Below are 24,920 nucleotides of genomic sequence, written 5' to 3'. Positions count from 1 at the left end.
GTCGTGGGGGCTCGTGGGCGTTCATGGATCTTTTGAGTTTAGAGGGATTGTCGCCGCTTGGCGCTTTCGTGTGCGGGGTTAATGCGGGGTTTGTTTTGTTCGGGGGGAAGTTCGGGGTTTGATTGTTTCACTAATGGGGAATGTGGTCTGTATAATTTAGTTTTTGACACAATCTATTTTTTCTATTATGTCAAAATGTCAAATGTTAATATGAGTGGATTGTCTCTCTCCACATGGAATATGAATGGGTTGGGGCACCCCATAAAAAGAAGGAAGGTTATTTCTCTTCTTAAGCGTAAGAAATATGATATAGTGTTTCTTCAAGAAATGCATCTTTCCCCACAGGAAGCTGAAAAATTTGGGAAGATATGGGGTGGACATGTTTTCTTTAGTGCTGGCTCAAGTAAGAGCAGGGGAGTCATTACACTGATAAGTAAACATCTACAATTCAAATGTCTCAAACAGATTAAAGATAAATTAGGGAGAGTCATTATTGTTTTAGCTGAAATTCAGGGGCAAAGGTTGATTTTGGCTAATATTTATGCACCTAACGCTGATGATCAGGGCTTTTTTATAGATGTTGAAGGGATGCTGCAAACCGCTGGCACCCCTCATGATATAATATTGGGAGGAGACTTTAATCTTTTGATGGACTCAGTCCTTGATCACAGTGGAGCAAAAGTGTGTAAGCCCCCTAGAGCAACATAGATGCTTCACAGAATGTGTAAAAATCTTGGTCTTACAGATATTTGGAGACTTTTGAACCCATCTGGTAGGGACTATACATTTTTTTTCATCAGTCCATAAGATTTATTCTAGAACAGAATTGTTTTTTATATCCAAATCCCACATTTCATCTGTTGTGGATTGCTCAATTGGAAACATTTTAATCTCAGATCACATCCTGGTGAGTTTATAGATGTTGCCACATTCGGAGAAAAAGAAATCATATAGTTGCCGCTTTAATGTGTCCCTTTTGCAAAATCCTGATTTCCAACAAATGTTTAAGACTGAAATCAATGTTTATATGGAGACCAGCTGGTCCGCAGTATCCTCTGTGGGCGTGGCTTGGGAGGCACTTAAGGCAGTTCTTAGGGGTCGGATCATACAGTATGCCTCATTCTCCAAAAAACCCAAAGCACGAGAACTTGTGGAGTTGGAAGGAAATATTAAAAGTGCCGAGGCAGAGCTGAAGTGCCGAATGTCGTCTGATGGCCTCAGAGAACTGACCCGGTTGAAATACAGATATAATACTATTTTGTCGCAGAAGGTGGAGTTTTGGTTATTCAGGGCAAGACAGTCATACTTTGAGTCGGAGGACTTTTCTGCCATTCCCTCAGTGAAATCTGCTGGTGGTGAAATATTTACCTCGGCCATTGATATTGATAATGCTTTTAAAGAATTGTACCTTGATCTTTATAGTTCCACGTCTTCGTCTACTGATGAGGATATTTTGTGGAACCATTAGAACTTCCTAAACTGACGACTGAACAAAGGAGTTCTCTTGATTCTGAGATAACCTTGGAGGAGCTTGATGAGGTAATTAAGTGCCTACCTACAGTCAAGGCTCCGGGGCCAGATGGTTTTGCCGCTGAGTTTTTCAAATCTTATGCTACAGAATTGGCTCCACTTTTGTTAGAAGTTTATTCTGAATCATTAAAGAATGGAAAGCTTCCGCCAACCATGACACAAGCCCGGATCAGTCTGATTCTTAAAAAGGACAAAGATCCAAGCGAGTGTAAAAGTTACTATCCAATTTCCCTCATCCAACTAGACGATAAAATATTGTCAAAAATTCTGGCTAATCGATTAAATAAAGTTATGACATCACTTATACATATAGATCAGGTGGAGTTTATTCGGGGCCACAGCTCTTCTGATAATATTCGGCGTCTCATCAATATCATGTGGTCAGTAGCGAATGATCAGACTCTGGTCAGCCAAAACAGGGCATTAAGTATTTGGGAATTTTATTCCCAGCAAATTTGTCTGATTTAGTCAGAGTTCATTTTGATCCCTTAATAAAGACGTTTTCGAATGATGTGGACAGGTGGGCTTCATTACATTTATCTATGATTGGGAAGGTTAATGTTATTAAAATGAACTGTATTCCAAAATTCAACTACCTGTTACAATCTCTCCCTATAGACATCCCCCTCTCTTATTTCAAGCAATTTGATAGCATAGTGAAGTCCTTCATTTGGAATGGTAAGCGTGCCAGGTTAAATTTCAGTAAGTTACATAGGCTGATTGACAAAGGTGGGTTAGGCTTACCCAAGATTTTGTTTAATTATTATGCGTTCGGTCTCAGACATTTGGTTCATTGGTCGCTTCCACCTGAGAGAGCTCCTCCCTGGTTTTGTATTGAACAGGAAGTTCTTGCCCCTATTTCGCCACTGCAAAGCCTTTCGATCAAACTAGCCGGAGAGGTTAAGTCGCACCCCGTTATTTTGCATTTACACTCGATATGGACAAAAGTGTCCAGAGTGTTTAATTTGGATGTTTATTTAAACGTTGCCTCAAGCATATGGCAGAACCCTAAACTATGTATTAATAAGTCCCCTTTCTGCTGGTCAGAGTGGATTGTGAGGGGGGTTACTACACTCTGTGACCTATATGAGAGTGGAGTGTTGAGACCTTTTGAAAATTTGATTCATCATTTAGGGATTCCCAGATCTCAATTTTATAAGTATTTACAGCTTCACCACCTTCTCTGCACTGTTTTTGGGAGTGGCACGCACCCCCCTAAAGCGGCAGATACTCTGGGAGAGGTGATTACTGCTTTTGGAAAAGGTCATGAGGCATCAGTGTATTACTCCCTGCTAATTCAGAGTCTGGGGGACGGAGCTTTAAATTCCCTCAAAAGATTATGGGAGGAAGATTTAAATTTGTTTTTGGAGGAGGGAGTGTGGGCTAGGATTCTTAAAAATGTCAAGTCTGCATCTAGAGATGCAAGGGTGTGTCTGATGCAATTTAAGATTTTGCATCGATTTTATTGGACCCCCTCTAGATTGTATAGGCTAGATTGTAAAACACAACCCATGTTTTTTGGGGATGTGTTGGGATCCAGGAGTTTTGGTTGAGGGTTCAGAGCTTTGTGTGTGATGTAGTGGACACTCAATTTTCATTTTGCCCCAGACTGTGTATTTTGGGTGAATATAGGTGATAAATATATAAAAAGCTGGGTCCTTACCAGCGTGATGATTGGCAGACAGATAATATATAAAAATTATAATTCATAGAATAAAAAGAGATTAAATTGTTGTGGCAGATGAGTAAAGTACTGATAAGGCAATAAAAATGTGGCTTTAAAAAAAAAAAGAAGCATTTCATTAGTTTCAGCACTGAGCCTTTAATTCTGCGTGTTGAATGCTGAACTTAGTGGAAAATATGGTGAAATGCTTTATAAACTTTGCTATAAATGCTCTAATGAAGCACCATGAAATACTGGAGTGAACTACTTGCTCACTGTTTGAAAGAAAAATAAAGGTCCACACACAAACACTTTCAATTTAGTGATTCCAGATGATTCGAGCAGTTTCTATAGCACGTTTCATTAAATGTAATTTAATTAGATGTAAAGGTGATCCTCCTCATGTAAATTAGATTTGTAATAGTTCTCAGTGGCTCTCTCATCATAAATGGTGAATAATTAAAGGTGCCGTCTCTGACGCTTTTTGCCTGTCAGTCATTTTGCTCGTTCTCATAGTATTGTAGTTGCAGTGAGTTATTGAGGCTTAATGCCATTTTTATGCCATTTTGTTCATTACAGTTGTCAGTTGAGGGCGCTATTTTGCTACTGTTGTGTTTGACAACCATGGGATGACAGTCTTCTGCTAGGTGTCGGTCGCAATGATATCTTTGATGTGCAGGGTTTTGGAAAGAGGTATCCGTGTTCAAAACCGGTTATACCACTAATACCGTTGGTTGGACGCTCAGTGGTGCTATGATGTAATTTTCGTTGCTCAGTAGCCTACACAATAATATGAGCCAGCTTGATTTTAAACTTTGAGTTTTATTTATTATTTACTTTAACAAAATGAAAATGAAACTAAAAAAATAAAGTGCAATCAGACTAAATTGTGTGTTGTTCAAGAAACCTCAACCAACACGCCTCAAAGAGAACACAGGCTATGTAAAACATGAACATGCCAAACAATAAAAATAAAAGTGCTGCGGTTTTTCCTCACAGTCATTTGAGTATCTGTCTTCCGTCATGAATATGTTTTTACTGGTGTCTTGGAATCACAATGATGGGAAACGATTATAATGCACTCGAATGCTATATTTTTGACAAAATATGTGCATGGAGTGGCATTGATCTTTCCCCCGCAGCCGCTTCGGTGATGTAGTGTCCGTGTTATCTCACACAACTCACCAACAGTTGAACCTGATGCGAGTCTGCAGCTGGATGCATCTCCGATTCACGCTGAGGGGGTCTGTGTTTCATGTCATTCACGGACTTCATGGCAAGGAGGTGGTGTTGCCACTGTTTTTAAAAACGCTTTTAAATGCAGAATGCTGCCTATGGACATGTATTCCAGTTTTGAGGTCCAATTGTTAAAGACTGACATCTTGGGTCCTGCTTTCTGTGCACTTGTGTACAGACCACCCAGATTTAATGGGGACTTCATCCAACAATTTTTGGACTTTCTCTCTGGACTGGTGTCTCGTGGTGACAGACTCCTGATTCTTGGGGATTTTAATATTCACGTATGCTGTCCATCAAAACCTCTGGTAAATGAATTTATCTCCCTCACTGAGTCTTTACATTTTGTACGACATGTCACTGGTCCTACTCACAATATGGGTCATACATTAGATCTGGTGTTATCTTATGGTCTTTCTGTGTCCAACTTAAGAGTTCTTAGATATTGGCATTTCTGACCATTATTCAATAATGTTTGAGTCTGTGTCTACTTGTCCAATACCTACTTTTTCTCAGAACCTTACATCACTCATCTACTGCCAATCTGTTTTCAGACTTTTATCTAACGCATTTCACAGATGATGTCCTAGCTGGACTTGACACTGAATCATTGGTTGAAGCTTTTAATAAAATCTTGTACTTTTACACTTGATAATGTCGCTCCGCTCAAGCCAAGGAGAGTTAAAGGTGTTTCATAGCCTTGGTTAAATGACGTCACCCGCGCTCTCAGACAAGAGTGCAGAAAAGTTGAGCGCAAGTGGAAACGAGACAAGCTTCAGGTCTCTTACGATATTTTAAAGGAGTGTTTAACAAACAATCAGAGAGCAGTAAAGGAAGCTAAAGCCAAGTTCTTCTCTACATTAATCTCTGATAACGCAAATCGACCAAAAGTATTGTTCAAAACTATTGAGTCTGTTTTACACCCTACTAAAAATGCTTTTCTGGATGCCACTCAAGAGACCTGTGAAACACTTTTAAACTTTAAACTTCTTTACTCACAAAATTGAGCAGAATAAAGGTGCGACTGTACCGGCACGATTTGATCAACCACTAATACCTTCCCCGTCCAGCTCCCTGACTCACTTTGAACCAGTTTCATCAGCACAGTTAGCAGATGTAGTCTCCAAGATGAAGTGTTCCAGTTACAAGCTGGATATTTTTTCTCCACGCCTTCTTAAGAAGTTTTCATGACTATCAGTTCCAGTGTGACAGCAATAATTAACAGCTCGTTAGCAAGTGGAGCTGTTCCAAGTAGTTTTAAACATGCAATTCTACATCCTTTGTTAAAAAACCTTCTTTGGATCCGGCAATAAACAACAATTACAGAGCCATCTTCAAACTGCCTTTTATTTCCAAGATTTTGGAGAGAGTTGTTTATTCTCAGCTCTACTCCTATCTAAATACATTTAACATTTTAGATATATTTCAGTCTGGTTTCAGACACTTGCACAGCACTGAATCTGCATTGCTCAAGGTCACTAATGATATTTTACTCTCCATGGATTCAGGTTCACCTGTCGTCTTAGTTTTATTAGATCTCGGGGGCGCGTTCGACACTATCGACCATAATATTCTCCTCAATCATCTGGAGTGTGTGGTTGGCATCCAGGGGATGACCCTCCAGTGGTTTTCATCCTATCTCAAAGAAAGGACGTTCTCTGTAAATTTAGGGACTTTTTCCTCTAAGTCGGCTCAATTACAGTGTGGTGTCCCACAAGGGTCAATATTAGGGCCCTTGTTATTTTCACTGTATATGCTTCCTCTGAGCTCTATTTTTAATAAGTACAGCATATCCTATCACTGTTATGCTGACAATTCACAATTTTATTCCCCAGTGAGTGTAGACAAGTACATCTGAGAACGCCCTAAATTGCTTCAAAGATATTAAACATTGGCTGGCAAACAATTTCTTACAATTAAATGAAAGCAAAACCGAAGGTCTGATTTGAGGTTCCTCCATGTCCTCCTTACCTGACCTGGTTGCCCAGTTAGGTCCTCTGTCATCGAATGTACAAGATCATGTGAGGAGTCTTGGAGTGATTTTAGACTCCTCGTTCCTTTTCAATAAGCAGATCAGTGCTGTTGTCTAGGGTAGCTTTTTCCACCTGAGATACATTGCTAAAGTAAAACATTTTCTTTCCCATAAGGACTTGGAAATTGTGATCGACTCACTTATTTCATTAAGGTTAGACTATTGCAACTCCTTGTACACTGGTCTCCCCCAAACTGCATTATCCCGCCTACAGCTGGTTCAAAATGAGGCAGCTAGGATTTTAACAGGGTCAGGAAAGAGGGATCACATTTCCCCGGTTTTAGCGTCTCTACACTGGCTTCCTGTGAAATTCAGGGTCGATTTTAAAATTCTGATTTTTGTCTACAAGGCTCTATCTGGTCTCGCGCCCCAATATATCAGTGACCTTCTACACCCTTACTCCCCCACCAGAGCGCTCAGGTCTTCTGATCAACTTCTTTTGAGGGTTCCTTGTTGCCGCTATTGATCTAAGGGTGACCGTGCCTTTTCTGTGATAGGTCCTAACCTACAGAATAGTCTCCCTTTCCATGTGAGTTCAGTATCGTTCGAGTATAACCAGTAACACTGTGGCAAGCCTACTACATAGATTACCATACATCACTTTATCGTCTGTAGAGAGCCGCAGTTCTCACGCAGCACAAACACAGGCGGTGTGAAAGCTCACTGTGTGAAGTGCACTTACTCCTCCTGTATAGTGTGCTTTATGTGCAGCAGGGGGCAGTGTGGGTGTTGGCGCGGGTCCAGGCTGCTGATACACCGTGACAGTCGCTCCACTGTAGGTTGAGTTAGTGGCTGCCTTCACAACACCGTTAGTTATGATCTCCTTTATCCTGTTAACTGCCTCTGCGCGCACACACACACACACAGTGATGTTAAACACTGACCTCACAACACACAGAACAAAAAGTATTATAAATATATTATTCATGTCACTTACTGTCCACTAACTGTCTGGTTTGCCCTTGAACATGCAGGTAGAGTGGACGGTCGCTAAGAAAACAGAGAGATCACAGATTTATAATTATTTAAGTCATGTTTATCATGTTGTGATGTTATCACTTGCTAGATGATGGTGCAGCCAGTCAGGCCTAAAGATGAAATTAGAGAAACCAATCAGAATAGACGCTTCGCTAAGCTCCACCCCCTCACTGCTCACTCTGACAAGGTTTGCAGAACTTCGTATAGGAATAAATGGGAGATTGCTATGAACGTTTGCAGTTTTAGACATATATTCTCATTAGTAGAATGAATAATATTCTTACATGGGCTGGAATGAAGAGTGACATTGCAAAGCATTTTTATCTGACCTTTTTTATTTAAGAAATTACATTATGATGGATTTAAAAATGTGGAGACTGTAAATCAGAATCGAGGCAAACTACCACAGTCATTTGAAAAGAGAAAATAGTCATTTGTAGTGCAAGGGTCTATTCACACCAAATTTGTGACGAATTTGTGAGACAAACTGCTGACTTTCTATTTACACCGAGACCGTAACGAATAAAATGAAAAACAATGTCATTCCTGTACAGTAGGCGGCGCTGTTCTACAAACATATTTATTTTGGACCTTATTCAGCTGTCAAACCATAAGACTAATATTTTTAACGCTGTTAAAGCATTTATTTAACTAAATTGGCGTAACTGTTTCATCATGTTCTCAAGCGCTCATCATGCGCTCTAAGTCCTCCCAGTTGCCTCCGCGTCTGAGACCTCCAACTCGTGCATCTTATCACGTGGCTTGTTGAGTGCGTTGCCACGGAGACATAGCGCATGTGGAGGCTTCACACTATTCTCCGCAGCAGCCATTAACAACTCACCACGCGCCCCACCGAGAACAAACCACATTATAGCGTCCACGAGGAGGTTACCCCATGTGACTCTACCCTCCCTAGCAACCGGGCCAATTTGGTTGCTTAGGAGACCTGGCTGGAGTCGAACTAGCGAACTCCAGGGGTGGTAGCCAGCGTCTTTTACCACTGAGCTACCCAGGCCCCCTTCTTTCCATGTTTTTAATGCATTTTAAGGAATGTAGAAACTGCTTTTTATATATTTGTATAAATATACGTCCTCTTTATATTTGCACACGAGTATGTTCCAAACAAACTTCTGGTTTTTAATGCCTGCATAATTTAACACAAGGTATAGTGATATAAATATATGTGAAATGTACATTAAGGAAGAACAGGTATAGAAAATATGATGCACAAATTTAAAACTTATATAAAAGAAAACACTGGTTCGCAGTCTTTATTATTGCATATCTGTATTCAATTCAAGGTTTCTTGTGCACGGTGAGAAAAATAGCAAAATTACATCAAAATTAAATTAAGAATACTTTGTTATATATTATCCTTGCAATAAAAATAGTAGTGAGGTTTTGCAATTTGTTTGTCTACACTTGTAGTAAAATATTGCTTTCATGTGATATTTTACTACAAGCAAGTCCAAATGAATCACCAAACTTCACTGCTATTTTAATGCTTGAATAATATAACAGGCACAGTAATATAAATATTAAATTTAGATTAAGACAAAACACCAGGCATATTATATAATGACGTATCAGCACATTACATCTATATTGTAAAATGAAAGAATGTGTTTACAACTTCTATTTTCTTTGTTTACAGCATATTTGCATTGAATTCAGTGTTTTTGTGCATGAGACGAGTAAAAGAGCACATGCACTCCGGTGTCTTTGTTTATGAGCATTTATTTTACATACAAATGTAGTACAAGTAGACCTTCAAAATCAGACCGGGTTTATGTTTGAAGTATAAAGTGTTCATGAAGTGCAATTTTAAATTTTTCGGGGGTGTATGGAAGATCGGATTGGTTAGTAACACTTAAGGCGGGGCATTGGGGGTCAATTGAGCCGAGTGTGCGTATCTGTCCCTCACCTCGGCAGTGCTTTGGCCTTCTCCTCTGCTGACATGAAGCGCCCTCTGGTGGACACTGCAGCACCGCTCACTCTGCTGATCTGTGGGGGGTGGGGGGGGACAGTGAACACATGACTCACACATACAGAATATGAACACATGAGCCAGTCTGCGGTCTGACCTCATCTTGAGTCTGTCCACGGGTCAGCAGGTTCCGACAGGTCAGAGGAACATCATTAATCTCCACCTCTGCTACGACCAGATCATCCTTCACCTTATTACCACCAACACCTGCAGCCTACAGAGACACAGTTCAGATTGATTTATTACAGTACTCTGATGCTTTGATTATTGTAATTATGCACTTTTAGTGCTGATTATTCACTTCACACTTTCTTGCAATTATTTTTCAATTTAAAAAAGGACGATTATTTGTCAATAAAACCCATTAAACTGAACTGTAATAAGTGTATGATTATTTTATCTTCATTAATCATATTTATATTGCTACTAAAGCAGACAGAGAGGGCACTAATGAAAATCCTTCTATTTTGCATTTTAACATAATATATTATGATTTTATCAGCATAGCAATTTGAGTGAAAAGCTTCAGAATGTATTAAATATTCAATATGTCGCTCTTTTGCTTTACAGAAGTTCACCCAATCATTTACTTGCCATCACATTATTCCAAACCTATTTGACTTACTTTCATGAAACACAACAGATGTTAGGAAGAATGTAAACCTCAGTCACCATTCACTTTCATCATTTTTCCATACAATGAAAGTGAATGGTGACTGAGTCTACAATCTACCTGAAATTTAGTTTTCAGTTGAGTTTTTACAACATGAGGGTGAGTAAATGATGACAGGATTTTAATTTTTGGGTGAACTCTCTCTTTAAATTATATAACAATTATTTTGATTTTTAATATGAACATTTTCATTCATAAGCCTACATGGTTTCAACATTTTAGTTCTATTTCTTGAAGTTGAATCATAAAAAATGCTAATGTTTCTTAAAAGTTCCGTTGATATGCTTTTGTTCAAATGATATGATATACAGTTGTGCTCAAAAGTTTGCATACCCTGGCAGAAATTATGTAATTTTGGCATTGATTTTGAAAATATGACTGATCATGCAAAAAACTGTCTTTTATTTAAGGATAGTGATCATATGAAGCCATTTATTATCACATAGTTGTTTGGCTCCTTTTTAAATCATAATGATAACAGAAATCACCCAAATGGCCCTGAGCAAAAGTTTACACACCCTTGAATGTTTGGCCTTGTTACAGACACACAAGGTGACACACACAGGTTTAAATGGCAATTAAAGGTTAATTTCCCACACCTGTGGCTTTTTAAATTGCAATTAGTGTCTGTGTATAAATAGTCAATGAGTTTGTTAGCTCTCACGTGGATGCACTGAGCAGGCTAGATACTGAGCCATGGGGAGCAGAAAAGAACTGTCAGAAGACCTGCGTAACAAGGTAAAGGAACTTTATAAAGATGGAAAAGGATATAAAAAGATATCCAAAGCCTTGAAAATGCCAGTCAGTACTGTTCAATCACTTATTAAGAAGTGGAAAATTCAGGGATCTCTTGATACCAAGCCAAGGTCAGGTAGACCAAGAAAGATTTCAGCCACAACTGCCAGAAGAATTGTTCAGGATACAAAGAAAAACCCACAGGTAACCTCAGGAGAAATACAGGCTGCTCTGGAAAAAGACGGTGTGGTTGTTTCAAGGAGCACAATACGACAATACTTGAACAAAAATGAGCTGCATGGTCGATTTGCCAGAAAGAAGTCTTTACTGCGCCAATGCCACAAAAAAGCCCGGTTACAATATGCCTGACAACACCTTGACACGCCTCACAGCTTCTGGCACACTGTAATTTGGAGTGACAAGACCAAAATAGAGCTTTATGGTCATAACCATAAGCGTTATGTTTGGAGAGGGGTCAACAAGGTCTATAGTGAAAAGAATACCATCCCCACTGTGAAGCATGGTGGTGGCTCACTGATGTTTTGGGGGTGTGTGAGCTCTAAAGGCACGGGGAATCTTGTGAAAATTGATGGCAAGATGAATGCAGCATGTTATCAGAAAATACTGGCAGACAATTTGCATTCTTCTGCACGAAAGCTGCGCATGGGACGCTCTTGGACTTTCCAGGATGACAATGACCCTAAACACAAGGCCAAGTTGACCCTCCAGTGGTTACAGCAGAAAAAGGTGAAGGTTCTGGAGTGGCCATCACAGTCTCCTGACCTTAATATCATCGAGCCATTGTTTTCAGTTTGGTTGCATATTCTAAGGCCAACTTTAGGCGTCTGATTTCCAAGGAAGTTTCATTGGCTTCCACATAGAGACTTTGGATTGGGGATGTTCTGTAGCCTCCCAAAGCTAGTCGTATACCTTGGTGGTGTACAGTGTCCAAAAGTCATACGTATGACTTCCTAGTTGATCCATAAATGATACTTCCATAGTCCAGCTTTGAGCGTACCATGGTTCTGTACAAGTTCATGAGAGTTGAGCGGTCTGCTACCCATTTGGTTTTGGATAAAACCTTTAAAACATTCATAGCCATTAAACATTTCTTTTTTAGTGATTTAATGTGAGGAATATAAGACAGTTTGTTGTCAAAAGTGATACCAAGAAACCTGTTCTCTTTAACAACTTTAATGGGGACTCCATCCATAAACAGCTCTGGTTCATTGTGTAGCAAACGAAGCTGACAGAAATGCATACAGATGGTTTTTGTTTGTGAGAACTTGAAACTGTTCTGTGTTGACCTGGAGTGCATTTTGTTTATCTTCAATTGGATTTTTCACTCGATAGTATTCATGTACTTGCTCTTGTAGCAAATGCAGATATCATCTACATATAAACTACAGAGGACATCAGAGCCAGTGACTTTTGCAATGCTATTTATTTTAATACTGAAGAGGGTTACTGATAGGATACTTCCTTGAGGTACTCCAAGTCCTTGTTTATGTAGGTTAGACAAGGTGTTTGCTATTTTAACTCTAAAAAGTCTGTTCGATTAAAAACTTTCAATGAAGACTGGCACTCGACCTCTAAAATTCATTTGGTACAAATCCTTTAAAATTCCATGTCGTGTCTGTCACTGATGCTAAAGGGGGCAATACACAGTATTAAGAACTAAGGGTATGCAGACTTTATTTCATTTTTTTCTTTGTTGCCATGTTTTGTTTTATGATTGTGCCATTCTGTTATAACCTACAGTTGAATATGAATCCCATAAGAAATAAAAGAAATGTGTTTTGCCTGCTCACTCATGTTTTCTTTAAAAATGGTACATATATTACCAATTCTCCAAGGGTATGCAAACTTTTGAGCACAACCGTATTATTAAAAACATAAAACATATTCTTTAAAACTGTCATATTGTGAAGAGAGGCTGATGAGATTTAGAATGTGACCCCCCATTTTTCAAATCGTTCCTACGCCCCTGACACTTTGTGTGCTTTAAGCTCCTGAGACCCGAGCGTGACTGCCGTGTGCATTTTCCATTTCCCTTTTTGATTTGCAACTAGTAACATCTAATAAACATGCAAAAAAATAATAATAATTCTAGACCAAATACTTTTCCTAAAAATGTATGTCCACATATGTGGACAGCGGGACTAAGTTGTGAAATTTTAAATAATATCAAGTTATAGAAAGTCAGATTGTTTTTCATCAAATAGTTTATGATGTTTCCAGGAGTGTTGATTATTCATGTTTATGAGACGTTACAGACATTACATCATAAATTAGCATAATTAATTCAGATTCAAAGTAATGTCCAGCATCATCCAATCACTGTCAATCATGTTAAAATAAAATGATACATTATAAATTCTGAATCTATGTACTGATTATCATTGTCACATGTCTGTCAAACATGTTGAGTGATCCAAACATCATCTGCAGCCTGAAACTGAACTTTTGATCAGATTTTAGGAGTGAATGCACTTAACTGCATAGAGAGCTATAGGATGCTCCCTTGCACCCTATTTAGTGAATGACTTAACCTCCAGTGTGCTGTCTGTCTGCACTGATCTCAGAACAGTTTAAAATGCATCTTATTTTCATCCTAACTCCATATAAAGCCTCTGAAAGACACATTTATCAGTTTTCAGATGAACTCATTTATTGTCAATGTGATAATACACAGTAAATATAGGAATGCATTTATTAATGTTAATGAATAGAACCGTATTGTACAGTGATAACGTAATAAAATATAACTAAATGTATATTAACTTGAAGTGAAATGGCCCACAGATTTGTTAGAGTTGAAAGTTATTCTAACTAACATGTACAATTAATTAACATGTTTTTCAACTTTTGAGGAAATGCAGTACGAGTGTCCACATATGTGGACGTCATGTTTATCAGTGCGCTGACGAGAGAAAAATGAACAGATTTTTTTAAAGCAGCATATCAAATGAAACTGAGACTCTCCTCTTTACAAACAAACATGTTTCAATGAAAAAACTTAGTGATTTCTTACTAGAGGCACTTTTGTTGGCGCTGCTTCCGTAGTAGCGCTTCACGGAAATCAATGGCATGTTGTTGTGTCACTTGACTCGGTGTGGCAGAAGTTTAACCCTTAAATGACAGTCTAGAGTCTTATGAACAGCATTCAGTTGGTTTTAATTAATTTAAATTATTGTGTATAGCGAACCCAAAATACAACGTCCACACAAGCTAGAAAATTTGACCATCATTTCAGTAGTTATATAGAAATCTGAAATACTCTTCCTTTGTTTTACCTAAAACTTAATTTCCAGGTTTAACTGAACAAAATAATCCCAGATTTTGACTGTGGTTTCAGACTTTTGGAGCCCACTGTCTGTGTGTTCACTCACTTTATCTGCAGGTCCAGCGCTGCTGATCTGAGACGGCTTCAGTTTGCCTTTGGCCACCAGCATGGCGTTGATTTTAGCGGCGACTGCAGCGGCAGCGTCCAGAGCTCCTGTGGGGGCAGATCCGACCTCCCCATCTCCAGCAGACACCGGGCCGGGCTGATCCCATTTACTGCGCCGCCTGACAGACACATAACATTCACGACACTCTCATTGTGTGTCTAAAGTTCACAAGCTGCAGATGCTGGATTACACTGTTGCAGCACACAAACACTGATCAGAGTTCAGATGTCTGACAGCATGAACCGAGAACCACAACAACTCAAATACAGCAGCAAACACTTCCACAATACAGATGTACAATTACTGATAATGACAATAAAGAATGCCACTCGCAATGCCAAGATCATGGGTTCGATACCCACTGAACAAACAGACTGATACAATTTTTGCCTTGAATGGACTGTAAGTCGTTTTGGAAAAAAGCGTCTACCAAATGCATAATTGTAAATGTAGTTTAGGTGTTTTGTCATTATATATATATGTAAATAAACACACATACACAAGTATACAGTGGATTACAAACAGGGTTGAACGGAATACATGTAACGGGATTACGTATCTGAAATACAAAATATTAGTAACTGTATTCCTTTACAGTTACAATTTAAATCATTAGTAATCAAAATATGGATTTTCTCCCCTTTTCTCCCCAATTTGGAATGTCCAATTCCCAATGCGCTCTAAGTCCTCATGGTGGCGTAGTGACTCGCCTCAATCCGGGTGGTGGAGGACGAATCTCAGTTGCCTCCGCGTCTGAGACCGTCAATCCACGCATCTTATCACGTGGCTTGTTGAGCACGTTACCATGGAGACCTAGCATGTGTGGAGGCTTCACACTATTCTCCGCGGCATCCACGCACAACTCACCACACGCCCCACCAAGAGCGAGAACCACATTATAGAGACCACGAGGAGGTTACCCCATGTGACTCTACCCTCCCTAGCAACCGGGCCAATTTGGTTGCTTAGGAGACCTGGCTGGAGTCACTCAGCACACCCTGGATTCAAACTCACGACTCCAGGGGTGATAGTCAGCATCAATACTCGCTGAGATACCCAGGCTGACATTTGTTTAATTTAATATTTAGTCCTTTCATATGGAAAACATTTATACATATAAATGATGTGATCCAAAGTGCATTTGAACAGCGGTGAAACACTTTCTTATGATGTGTTACATTCATACGAGCAGACAGAGAAGTACGTTTGAAGTAAGTTTGGAGCAGAAGAAATACAAATAAACCTTGTGTAAATTGTCATGTAAATATTTACCTTTATGCTAATCTAAAATTTACATTTTACATGTGTATCTCACTGTACTGGCAGATATTTTTATAGTTGAAACAAGTAAAAATGTATCAGTACTGGAGAAGTAATCCATTGTATTTAAATTACGTTACTAATACGGACCTTGAATAATCTAAAGGAACATGTTACAAATGACATTTCACAGCATGTAATCTGTAGTGGAATACAGTTGAAAAGTAATCCTCCCAACCCTGATTACAAACAAACAGGACAAGTCACACAATGACAGAACATGAGCCCAAACAAACCCAACACTGTATAAATCATGATCAAATGTGTTAAATTCATCTGAAAGTTCTACACATCTCTTATTAATTGATGAAAACACCTCCAGATCTGGCACAAATATTTAAGAAATAAACACGTACTGGCTAGATGTGTAGAACTCACAATTCTGTTACAGTTCTTACGCAAACAGTCCATGTTTATTTTATTAGTGATCCGCACGGATAACAGTTATTCACGTTCTGTTCAATATGAAGATATATTTTAATATATTACATTAATTTGGCTGATCCGGTTGTTGTTGTGTAACATCCGCCATTACTGAGCAGCATTCAACTGTTTAAACGGCACATTCACTGAACACAAACACACTTATACACACTTACCCGCTCGTGTGTGTGACACTGAACGACATCAGATGAGTTTGAGATTCTGATTCTTATGTAATTCGAGTTGAACTGAACCGAACCACTCGAGCAAATCCACAAGCCAGAGCAAACACCCCAGTGTGCGTCACTTCCGCTCCAGCAGCGCATGCGCGCCGTCATCAGCCATTGACCAAATAAACAAAATAAAAAATAACATTAAAGCGGATTCATTGATTTTAACCCGATATACACTGACGGCCAAAAGTTTGGAATAATGTACAGATTTTGCTGTTTCAGAAGGAAATTGGTACTTTAATTCACCAAAGTGGCATTCAACTGATCACAAAGTATAGTCAGGACATTACTGATGTAAAAAACAGCACCATCACTATTTGAAAAAAGTCATTTTTGATCAAATCTAGACAGCAGCCATCACTCCAACACCTTATCCTTGAGTAATCATGCTAAATTGCTAATTTGGTACTAGAAAATCATTTGCCATTACATCAAACACTGCTGAAAGCTATTTGGTTCGTTAAATGAAGCTTAACATTGTCTTTGTGGGGTCATTCCTATGTTCCCAGGGTCCTATGTTCCCCAGATTCCCCGGAGGGGGGTGGGGGTTGGTGCGTGACCATGGCTCCCCTGCTGGATGTACAGCCATCATCCGCTTGGGTACCACCAGGACTACCATCGACCCGAGTTATGGCCAAGTTATGCATCTAAACGGGTCTGTGTTGGACATTCGGTCAAATTCGGACCACCAGGACTACAATCGACCCTAGTTTGGGGCCGATCCGACCTTGTTCGTCCGAGTTATGCATCGATATGTGTCCGTGTTGGACCCTTTTTCATGTGTTCAGTATGTACCATATAAATCTGGGAACATAGAACCCTGGGAACACAGGACCCTGGGAACATAGGACCCTGGGAACATAGGACCATGGGAATATAGAACCATGGGAACAAAGGACCCTGGGAACATAGAACCCTGGCAACATAGAACCCTGGGAACACAGGACCCTGGGAACATAGAACCCTGGGAACATAGGACCCTGGAACATGGAACCCCTGGAACATAGGACCCTGGGAACATAGGACCCTGGGAACATAGAACCCTGGAACATAGTACCCCGTGAACATAGAACTCTGGAACATAAAACTCTGGAACATAGGACCATGGGAACATAAGTACCTGGGAAAATAGGACCCTGGGAACATAGAATCCAGGGAACATAGGACACTGAGAACATAGAACCCTGGCAAAATGGAACCCTGGGAACATAGGACACTGGGAATATAGAACCCTGGGAACATAGGACACTGGGAATATAGGACCATGGGAATATAGAACCCTGGGAACATAGGACCCTGGGAACATAGGACCCTGGGAATATAGAACCCTGGCAACATAGAACCCTGGGAACATAGGACCCTGGGAACATAGAACCCTGGGAACATAGGACCCTGGAACATAGAACCCCTGGAACATAGGACCCTGGAAACATAGGACCCTGGGAACATAGAACCCTTGAACATAGTACCCCGTGAACATAGAACTCTGGAACATAGAACTCTGGAACATAGGACCATGGGAACATAAGAACCTGGGAAAATAGGACCCTGGGAACATAGAATCCTGGGAACATAGGACACTGGGAACATAGAATTCTGGCAAAATGGAACCCTGGGAACATAGGACACTGGGAATATAGAACCCTGGGAACATAGGACACTGGGAATATAGAACCCTGGGAACATATGACCATGGGAATATAGAACCCTGGGAACATAGGACCCTGGGAATATAGAACCCTGGCAACATAGAAACCTGGGAACATAGGACCCTGGAACATAGAGCCCCAGGAACATAGAACCCTGGGAACATAAAACCTGGGAAAATAGGACCCTGGGAACATAGAACCCTGGCAACATAGGACCCTGGGAACATAGAACCCTGGGAACATAGGACCCTGGGAATATAGAACCCTGGCAACATAGAAACCTGGGAACATAGGACCCTGGAACATAGAGCCCCAGGAACATAGAACCCTGGGAACATAAAACCTGGGAAAATAGGACCCTGGGAACATAGAACCCTGGGAACATAGGACACTGGGAATATAGAACCCTGGCAACATAGAACCCTGGGAACATAGGACACTGGGAATATAGGACCCTGGAACATAGAACCCCGGGAACATAGGACCCTGGGAACATAGGACCCTGGGAACATAGAACCCTGGCAACATAGGACCCTGGGAACATAGAACCCTGGGAACATAGGACCCTGGGAATTCTGATTCGTATGAAATTTGAGTTGAACTGAACCGAACCAGTCGAGCAGATCCACAAGCCAGATCAAACAGTATGCAATAGACTGGCATGTCTTAAGGTCAATATTAGGTCAAAAATGGCAAAAAAGAAACAGCTTTCTCTAGAAACTCATCAGTCAATCATTGTTTTGAGGAATGAAGGCTATACAATGCTTGAAATTGCCAAAAAAATGAAGATTTCAAACAAAGGTGTACACTACAGTCTTCAAAGACAAAGGACAACTGGCTCTAATAAGGACAGAAAGAGATGTGGAAGACCAGATGTACAACTAAACAAGAGGATAAGTACATCAGAGTCTCTAGTTTGAGAAATAAACGCCTCACATGTCCTCAGCTGACAGCTTCATTGAATTCTACCCGCTCAACACCAGTTTCATGTACAACAGTAAAGAGAAGACTCAGGGGTGCAGGCCTTATGGGAAGAATTGCAAAGAAAAAGCCACTTTTGAAACAGAAAAACAAAAAGAAAAGGTTAGAGTGGGCAAAGAAACACAGACATTGGACAACAGATAATTGGAAAAGAGTGTTCTGGATCTTAACCCCATTGAGCTTTTGTGGGATCAGCTAGACTGTAAGGTGCGTGAGAAGTGCCCGACAAGACAGACACATCTATGGCAAGTGCTACAGGAAGTGTGGGGTGAAATGTCACCTGAGTATCTGGACAAACTGACAGCTAGAATAACAAGGATCTGCAAAGCTCCTCTTTGAAGTAGTTTAAGAAGTTCTGAACATGAATTATCATAATTTTTCACGTGATTAATGTCCTGACTATACATTATGATCAGCTGAATGCCACTTTGGTGAATAAAAGTAACAATTTCTTTCCACAAGAACAAAATCTGTACATTATTCCAAACTTTTGGCTGCCAGTGTTTATGTTCTTTCAAAAGACTTTAACACAAATTTCTCTTCTTGTTTAGAGAAGCCCGAAACTTGGCACTTACAGAATGACTTACAGAAATGTAATTTTTGGGTTTTCCCAAATATGAAATAGAAATTGTGCATTTTTTAAATCGTAAATCTCTTATTTGGTCAGCTAAATACCATATTCATACATTTAAATTCTACAAAAAAGCAAACCATTCTTTCTGATCTGAAAAATTAACTGAAAATGTACTTTGAGCAGGGCCGTATCCACAATATACATTGGGGGGGACCAGATTGTCCCCCCAGTAATTAATATCTTTGTTGCTGTTCTGCTGCAGTTCATTATGCACCACTGTCTAATTGTCATTAAGTTGTTGCAGGAATAACATAATGGTTTAAAAATTTAACAATTTTAGCGTGCTCAGTATTAGTAGTCTAAAACCGCTCGTTAACGTCATATGAGATAGCCAGTCAAATCGATGAAGGCGGGACTCAAGTTTAAGATGTTAAACGGGAACCTCGTGGATTATTCCAGTGCCATGCATCATCAAGCACTTCAGATTGAGAGTGTTTGTGTCATGTGAGATGTATCTAACTAAACTTGCAATATTTGACCACTGTTTTTATGATTGAAATGTACCGACTGTCAGGGGCAGACTGGCCATAGGGAGAACCGGGACTTTTCCCAGTGGGAAAAGAGGATTTCTCTTTGGCCCTTGACAGCAGTGCTCAATATGAAGTGTTTCTGTATGGAAAAGAGCAGCGTTCGGATTCTTGAAGAAACGATTGTGTTAAGATTCAACTGGGAGGAAAAATCAGTGAGGGACAACTTGAGGACAGTAAATAATTGTGTATTTTATTTTTGCTAGCCAGCTGACACAGTCATGTCATTTCACAGATACATCAGTGATGAAAAAAAAAACTAATTATATTCATCTTTTCTTTGAGACAGCACAAAAAAGAAAGAAAAGATGACTGAAACAGGCAAATTGCTATCAGAGCAGACACAGTGTTTGTCTTGTACTGTGTGAACTTTAAAAATACATGCATCTTTTAAAACTAAAAACGTACAATTTTGGGCCTTTGTCGCATTTCAAGCCTTTATTCAGAAATTATTGCATTCAGCTCCTTTACTATATTAAAGGACCAAAGAGGACCATTATATTTGTGACCTCAACACCCGTGACCACACAATCATATCTGCTAATGGTTTAAAGGGCATTTATTATAAATGCATTAAACCCCTTGAGAGCTTTGTCATGAATTCATATACGAATAGAGTTTCTGTTAACTGAACTCACAAATCATGTTGATAGAGCGGGCATCACAAACCCTCACAGTATTATGTTCATCCACAAACAGCAGGAAACAGTGTTCAATACTGTCATTACTGGATCATATGAAGATGTGTTTGTTTATTACATTGTAATAACAAGATCAGGGTTTAGTTTAGTTTGGATGTGATTCTGGCTTGTGTCATTTTTTACCCTCCCAGCAGAGGGTGCTCGACTGCCAATCACATCACTCTAGAAGAGAGAAAGAAACATGAATAATTATAACAATAAAGAAGAGAAGTGATATACATGCATTAATTAGATGAGCTGTCCATCAGTGTGGCATGATGAGTAATAGTAATATTAGAATTAACATTATTATCTCATTAACACAAATGAAAATTGCAAAAAGATAATTTCAGTGTTAATTAAACGTACACACTGGTTTGTCAATAATAATAGCAGTTGTCAGGGCAATTTCCACTTAAACAAAGTCACTGACATTCATGACATTACCACAGAGGAAGTGATCTCACAATTAGATGAACATCTCATTGTCCACATTGCATGATTAGGTCACAATCGCACAGCCGTTGCATGAATTGGTGAAAAGTCTTCCTGGTCTCTAAATGTAATCTTTCTGTGTTTTTGTGCTGAGGTAACTGCACTAGGTAACTGTGAGGTGATTTATCCAGATTCTTGAAGCTGACTATTAAAAGTAAACCATTCATAGTTTGACTGTAAACACTGTGTTTCTGTGGTGCTTTCAGAATTCAGAAGTTTGTTTTAAGCAACCTGTCCAGCCCGACACAACAACATTGGCTCAACCAATAGCATGAGTTTTGGGGCGGGACTATCTGTTAGTTTGACCATTGGCAGATGAAGGCTGTATTCAGAAAGTTGTCTGAAAACAATATTTATTTTTGTCATTCCATTTGTTGGCACAGAAATTACACATTTAAACTTTAAAGGTGCTGTAAGCGATTTTTAATGGAAAGGTATGCAAAAAATTGTCCAACTCCCTGAAAGATATTACTGAAATAAGTGTTGTGAGATATCTCACCGGTCACTGTGACAGCTCTAGACTCTGTAAACAACAAACAAACATGTGTCTGCGGTCTCAGACGCTTTCTGCCTGTCAATCATTTTGCTCGTTCTCATAGTTTTGCAGTATCAGAGAATTATTGAGGCTTAATGCCATTTTTATGCCATGTTGTTCATAACAGTTGTCAGTTGAGGGTGCTATTTTGCTGCTGTTGTTTTTAACAACTTCTGCTCGTGTTGGTCTCAATAAAGCTCATTTGGTATATCTGGAGGGCGGAGTTTAGGAAAGAGGGGGCGTGGCTAATCCAACAGCTCAGTTTGTGGAAATTCTAGAATGGCTACAATTGCTTACAGCACCTTTAACTCCTGGGGCCGCATACATATAAAGCTGTTTCGAGTAAAATGTTAGTGTTAAGTGTGTCACTTAAGAATAAGTGTCATTCATAAAGGTTCATAAGTGTTAACGCTAATTTAAGTGTTAAAGGATCTGTAAGTGATTTTAGCCATTTTTCTTCCATGAGACTGAGCCGTTGGATTAGCCACGCCCCCTCTTTCTAAAATCCCACCATCCAAAGAAACCAAGTGAGCTTTATTGAGACTGACATCATGCAGAAACCGTTGTTAATAACAACAGCAGCAAAATAGCGTCCTCAACTGACAACTGTTATGAACAACATGGCATAAAAATGGCATTAAGCCTCAATAATTCTCTGATACTACAAAACTATGAGAACGAGCAAAATGATTGACAGGCCGAAAGCGGCAGAGACCGCAGACACATGTTTGTTTGCTGTTTACAGAGTCTAGAGCTGTCACAGATTAATTAATATCTTTCAGGGAGTAGGAACATTTTTTGCATACCTTTCCATGAAGAAATCGCTTACAGCAGCTTTAGATTATTTAAAATTGTAAGATTAAGATATAAATATAATAAATATGACAGAGATATGCAGAGACAACACACTCTACAACAAAGAAAGCATGTGTTGAACTTATATGATAGTGGAATTCAGGCAGATGTGATTCATAGTTAAGACAACAAGCGAAAACCATCAACATAATTTTTTAATTGCATTACATTTTTTAATTTAATTAAAACATCAAAACTAATTGTGAAAGCAACATTAAGCATTTGAAAAAATTGATGGCCTACATGCTTAAGCTTTTACACTCTGATGTATTACCCTGAAGTCATTATTTCAAAACACTAAAGAGGTCACCTTAGTCAGCACAACCCTCCTGTTATGTTCGGGTCATTTTTGGCCCGTTTTAGAGTTAAAAACAGTGAAAAACTAGACTTAATCTTAAATTAGGTGAAAATGCTTTTGGGTTATCCTCAGTATCATCTAAATAAATATGTAAAAAAAAAAAAAGTTTTTAGGGTTATAATATTTGTTTATATTTATGGAATGTCAAACTTTTTGCCTACACCTATTATTTTCGGGTCAAATCTGACCAGGGGGCAAATACTGCTGGTTTTCAATGCAGCTGTGAAGCTTCTCTTGATTGAAAAGTGTCTCTCTCTCTCTCTCTCTCTCTCTCTCTCTCTCACACACACACACACACACATTTTCTAGTCATTTTTAACTCAACTAATTAATGTTGACAATGCTGACAATGTATTTGTTGTTCAATAATAAATGCTCTTTTTTTTGTTTTTTTGCAATATTCCTATGTTTGTAATTTTACTAAATATATATACCATGATTCTGTTTTATTTCAAGCAGATCAAATTTGTAAGTAATGTATCAGCTTATTTGAAGTACTGCAAATCCTTATAGTAAAGCTAAAGATTTCTGTATATCTACACGAGAAATACCACAACTGACATATAGGTATTTCCTGTTAAAATGCTACTATGTAAGCCTGTGCTCAGTGTGAAAATATGTAGTTTAGCCTATACCAGTTTTCATGTTCATATTTTAAACTCCTGAGACCCGAGCGTGACTGCTGTGTGCTTTTTCCATTCCTCTTTTTGATTTGTAACTAGTTGCACCTAATAAACATGCAAAAAAATAAAAATAAAAAAAAGTAAAAGTATATGTCCTCATATGTGGACAGCGAGACTAAGTTGTGAAATTTTAAATAATATCAAACTATAGAAAGTCAGATTTTTTTCATCAGATTGTTTATTGAGATGTTACAGACATTACATCAGAAATTATCATAATTAATTCAGATTCAAAGTAATGTCCAGCATCATCCAATCACTGTCAATCATGTTAAAATAAAATGATACATTATAAATTCTGAATCTATGTACTGATTATCATTGTCACATGTCTGTCAAACATGTTGAGTGATCCAAACATCATCTGCAGCCTGAAACTGAACTTTTGATCAGATTTTAGGAGTGAATGCACTTAACTGCATAGAGAGCTATAGGATGCTCCCTTGCTCCCTATTTAGTAATGACTTAACCTCCAGTGTGCTGTCTGTCTGCACTGGTCTCAGAACAGTTTGAAATGCATCTTATTTTCATCCTAACTCCATATAAAGCCTCTGAAAGACACATTTATCAGTTTTCAGATGAACTCATTTATTCTCAGTGTGATAATACACAGTAAATATAGGAATGCATTTATTAATATTAATGAATAGAACCGTATTGTACAGTGATAACATAATAAAATATAACTAAATGTATATTAACATGAAGTGAAATGACCCACAGATGTGTTCAAAGTTATTCAAAATAATTAACATGTTTTTTCTACTTTTGTAGGAATAATGTCCCAAAATCCTCATATGTGGACATCATGTTTATCAGCGTGCTGACGAGCGATAAATGAACAGATTTTTTAAAGCAGCATATCAAATGAAACTAGAGACTCTCCTCTTTACAACCAAACAGGTTTCAATGAAAAAACATAAAGAGATTTCTTACCAGAGGCACTTATGTTGGCGCTGTGTCTGTAGTAGCGCTTCACAGAAATCAATGGCATGTTGTTGTGTCACATGACTCGATGCGGCAGAAGTTTAACCCTTAAATGACAGTCTAGAGTCTTGTAAACAGTACTCAGTCATTTTTTAAATTAATTTAAATTATGCATTGCGTATAGCGAAACCAAAATACAACGTCCACTCATGTGGACGCGGGGGTCACACGAGGTTAAAGCAAAAAAATATTTAAAAATCGGGAAATAAAGACAAAGATATAAGACTGTGTACTTAGCGTCTTGAATGAAGGAATGAACTACAATATCATGAAG

General features: G+C 38.9%; 1 protein-coding gene across 1 annotated transcript in view; it reads right to left on the bottom strand.

Annotated features, from left to right (window-relative positions):
- Positions 1 to 16,343, bottom strand: part of LOC127453646 (KH homology domain-containing protein 4-like) — a 32,366-nt gene extending 16,023 nt beyond the window's left edge. The window contains exons 1-6 of the mRNA XM_051720202.1: positions 16,206 to 16,343; positions 14,227 to 14,404; positions 9,524 to 9,640; positions 9,364 to 9,443; positions 7,399 to 7,451; positions 7,144 to 7,304 (exon numbers count right to left, since the gene is read on the bottom strand). Coding sequence (XP_051576162.1) covers positions 7,144 to 7,304; positions 7,399 to 7,451; positions 9,364 to 9,443; positions 9,524 to 9,640; positions 14,227 to 14,404; positions 16,206 to 16,234 — 618 coding nt within the window. The 5' untranslated portion in view covers positions 16,235 to 16,343. The remainder of the gene's footprint in view (positions 1 to 7,143; positions 7,305 to 7,398; positions 7,452 to 9,363; positions 9,444 to 9,523; positions 9,641 to 14,226; positions 14,405 to 16,205) is intronic.
- Between the last annotated feature and the right edge of the window lie 8,577 nt (positions 16,344 to 24,920).

The sequence above is a fragment of the Myxocyprinus asiaticus genome, chromosome 16 (genome assembly GCF_019703515.2).
Source record: "Myxocyprinus asiaticus isolate MX2 ecotype Aquarium Trade chromosome 16, UBuf_Myxa_2, whole genome shotgun sequence".
Classification (NCBI taxonomy): domain Eukaryota; kingdom Metazoa; phylum Chordata; class Actinopteri; order Cypriniformes; family Catostomidae; genus Myxocyprinus; species Myxocyprinus asiaticus.
The sequence above is the reverse complement of the archived record's forward strand: the minus strand, read 5'-3'. Positions and strand labels throughout refer to the sequence as shown.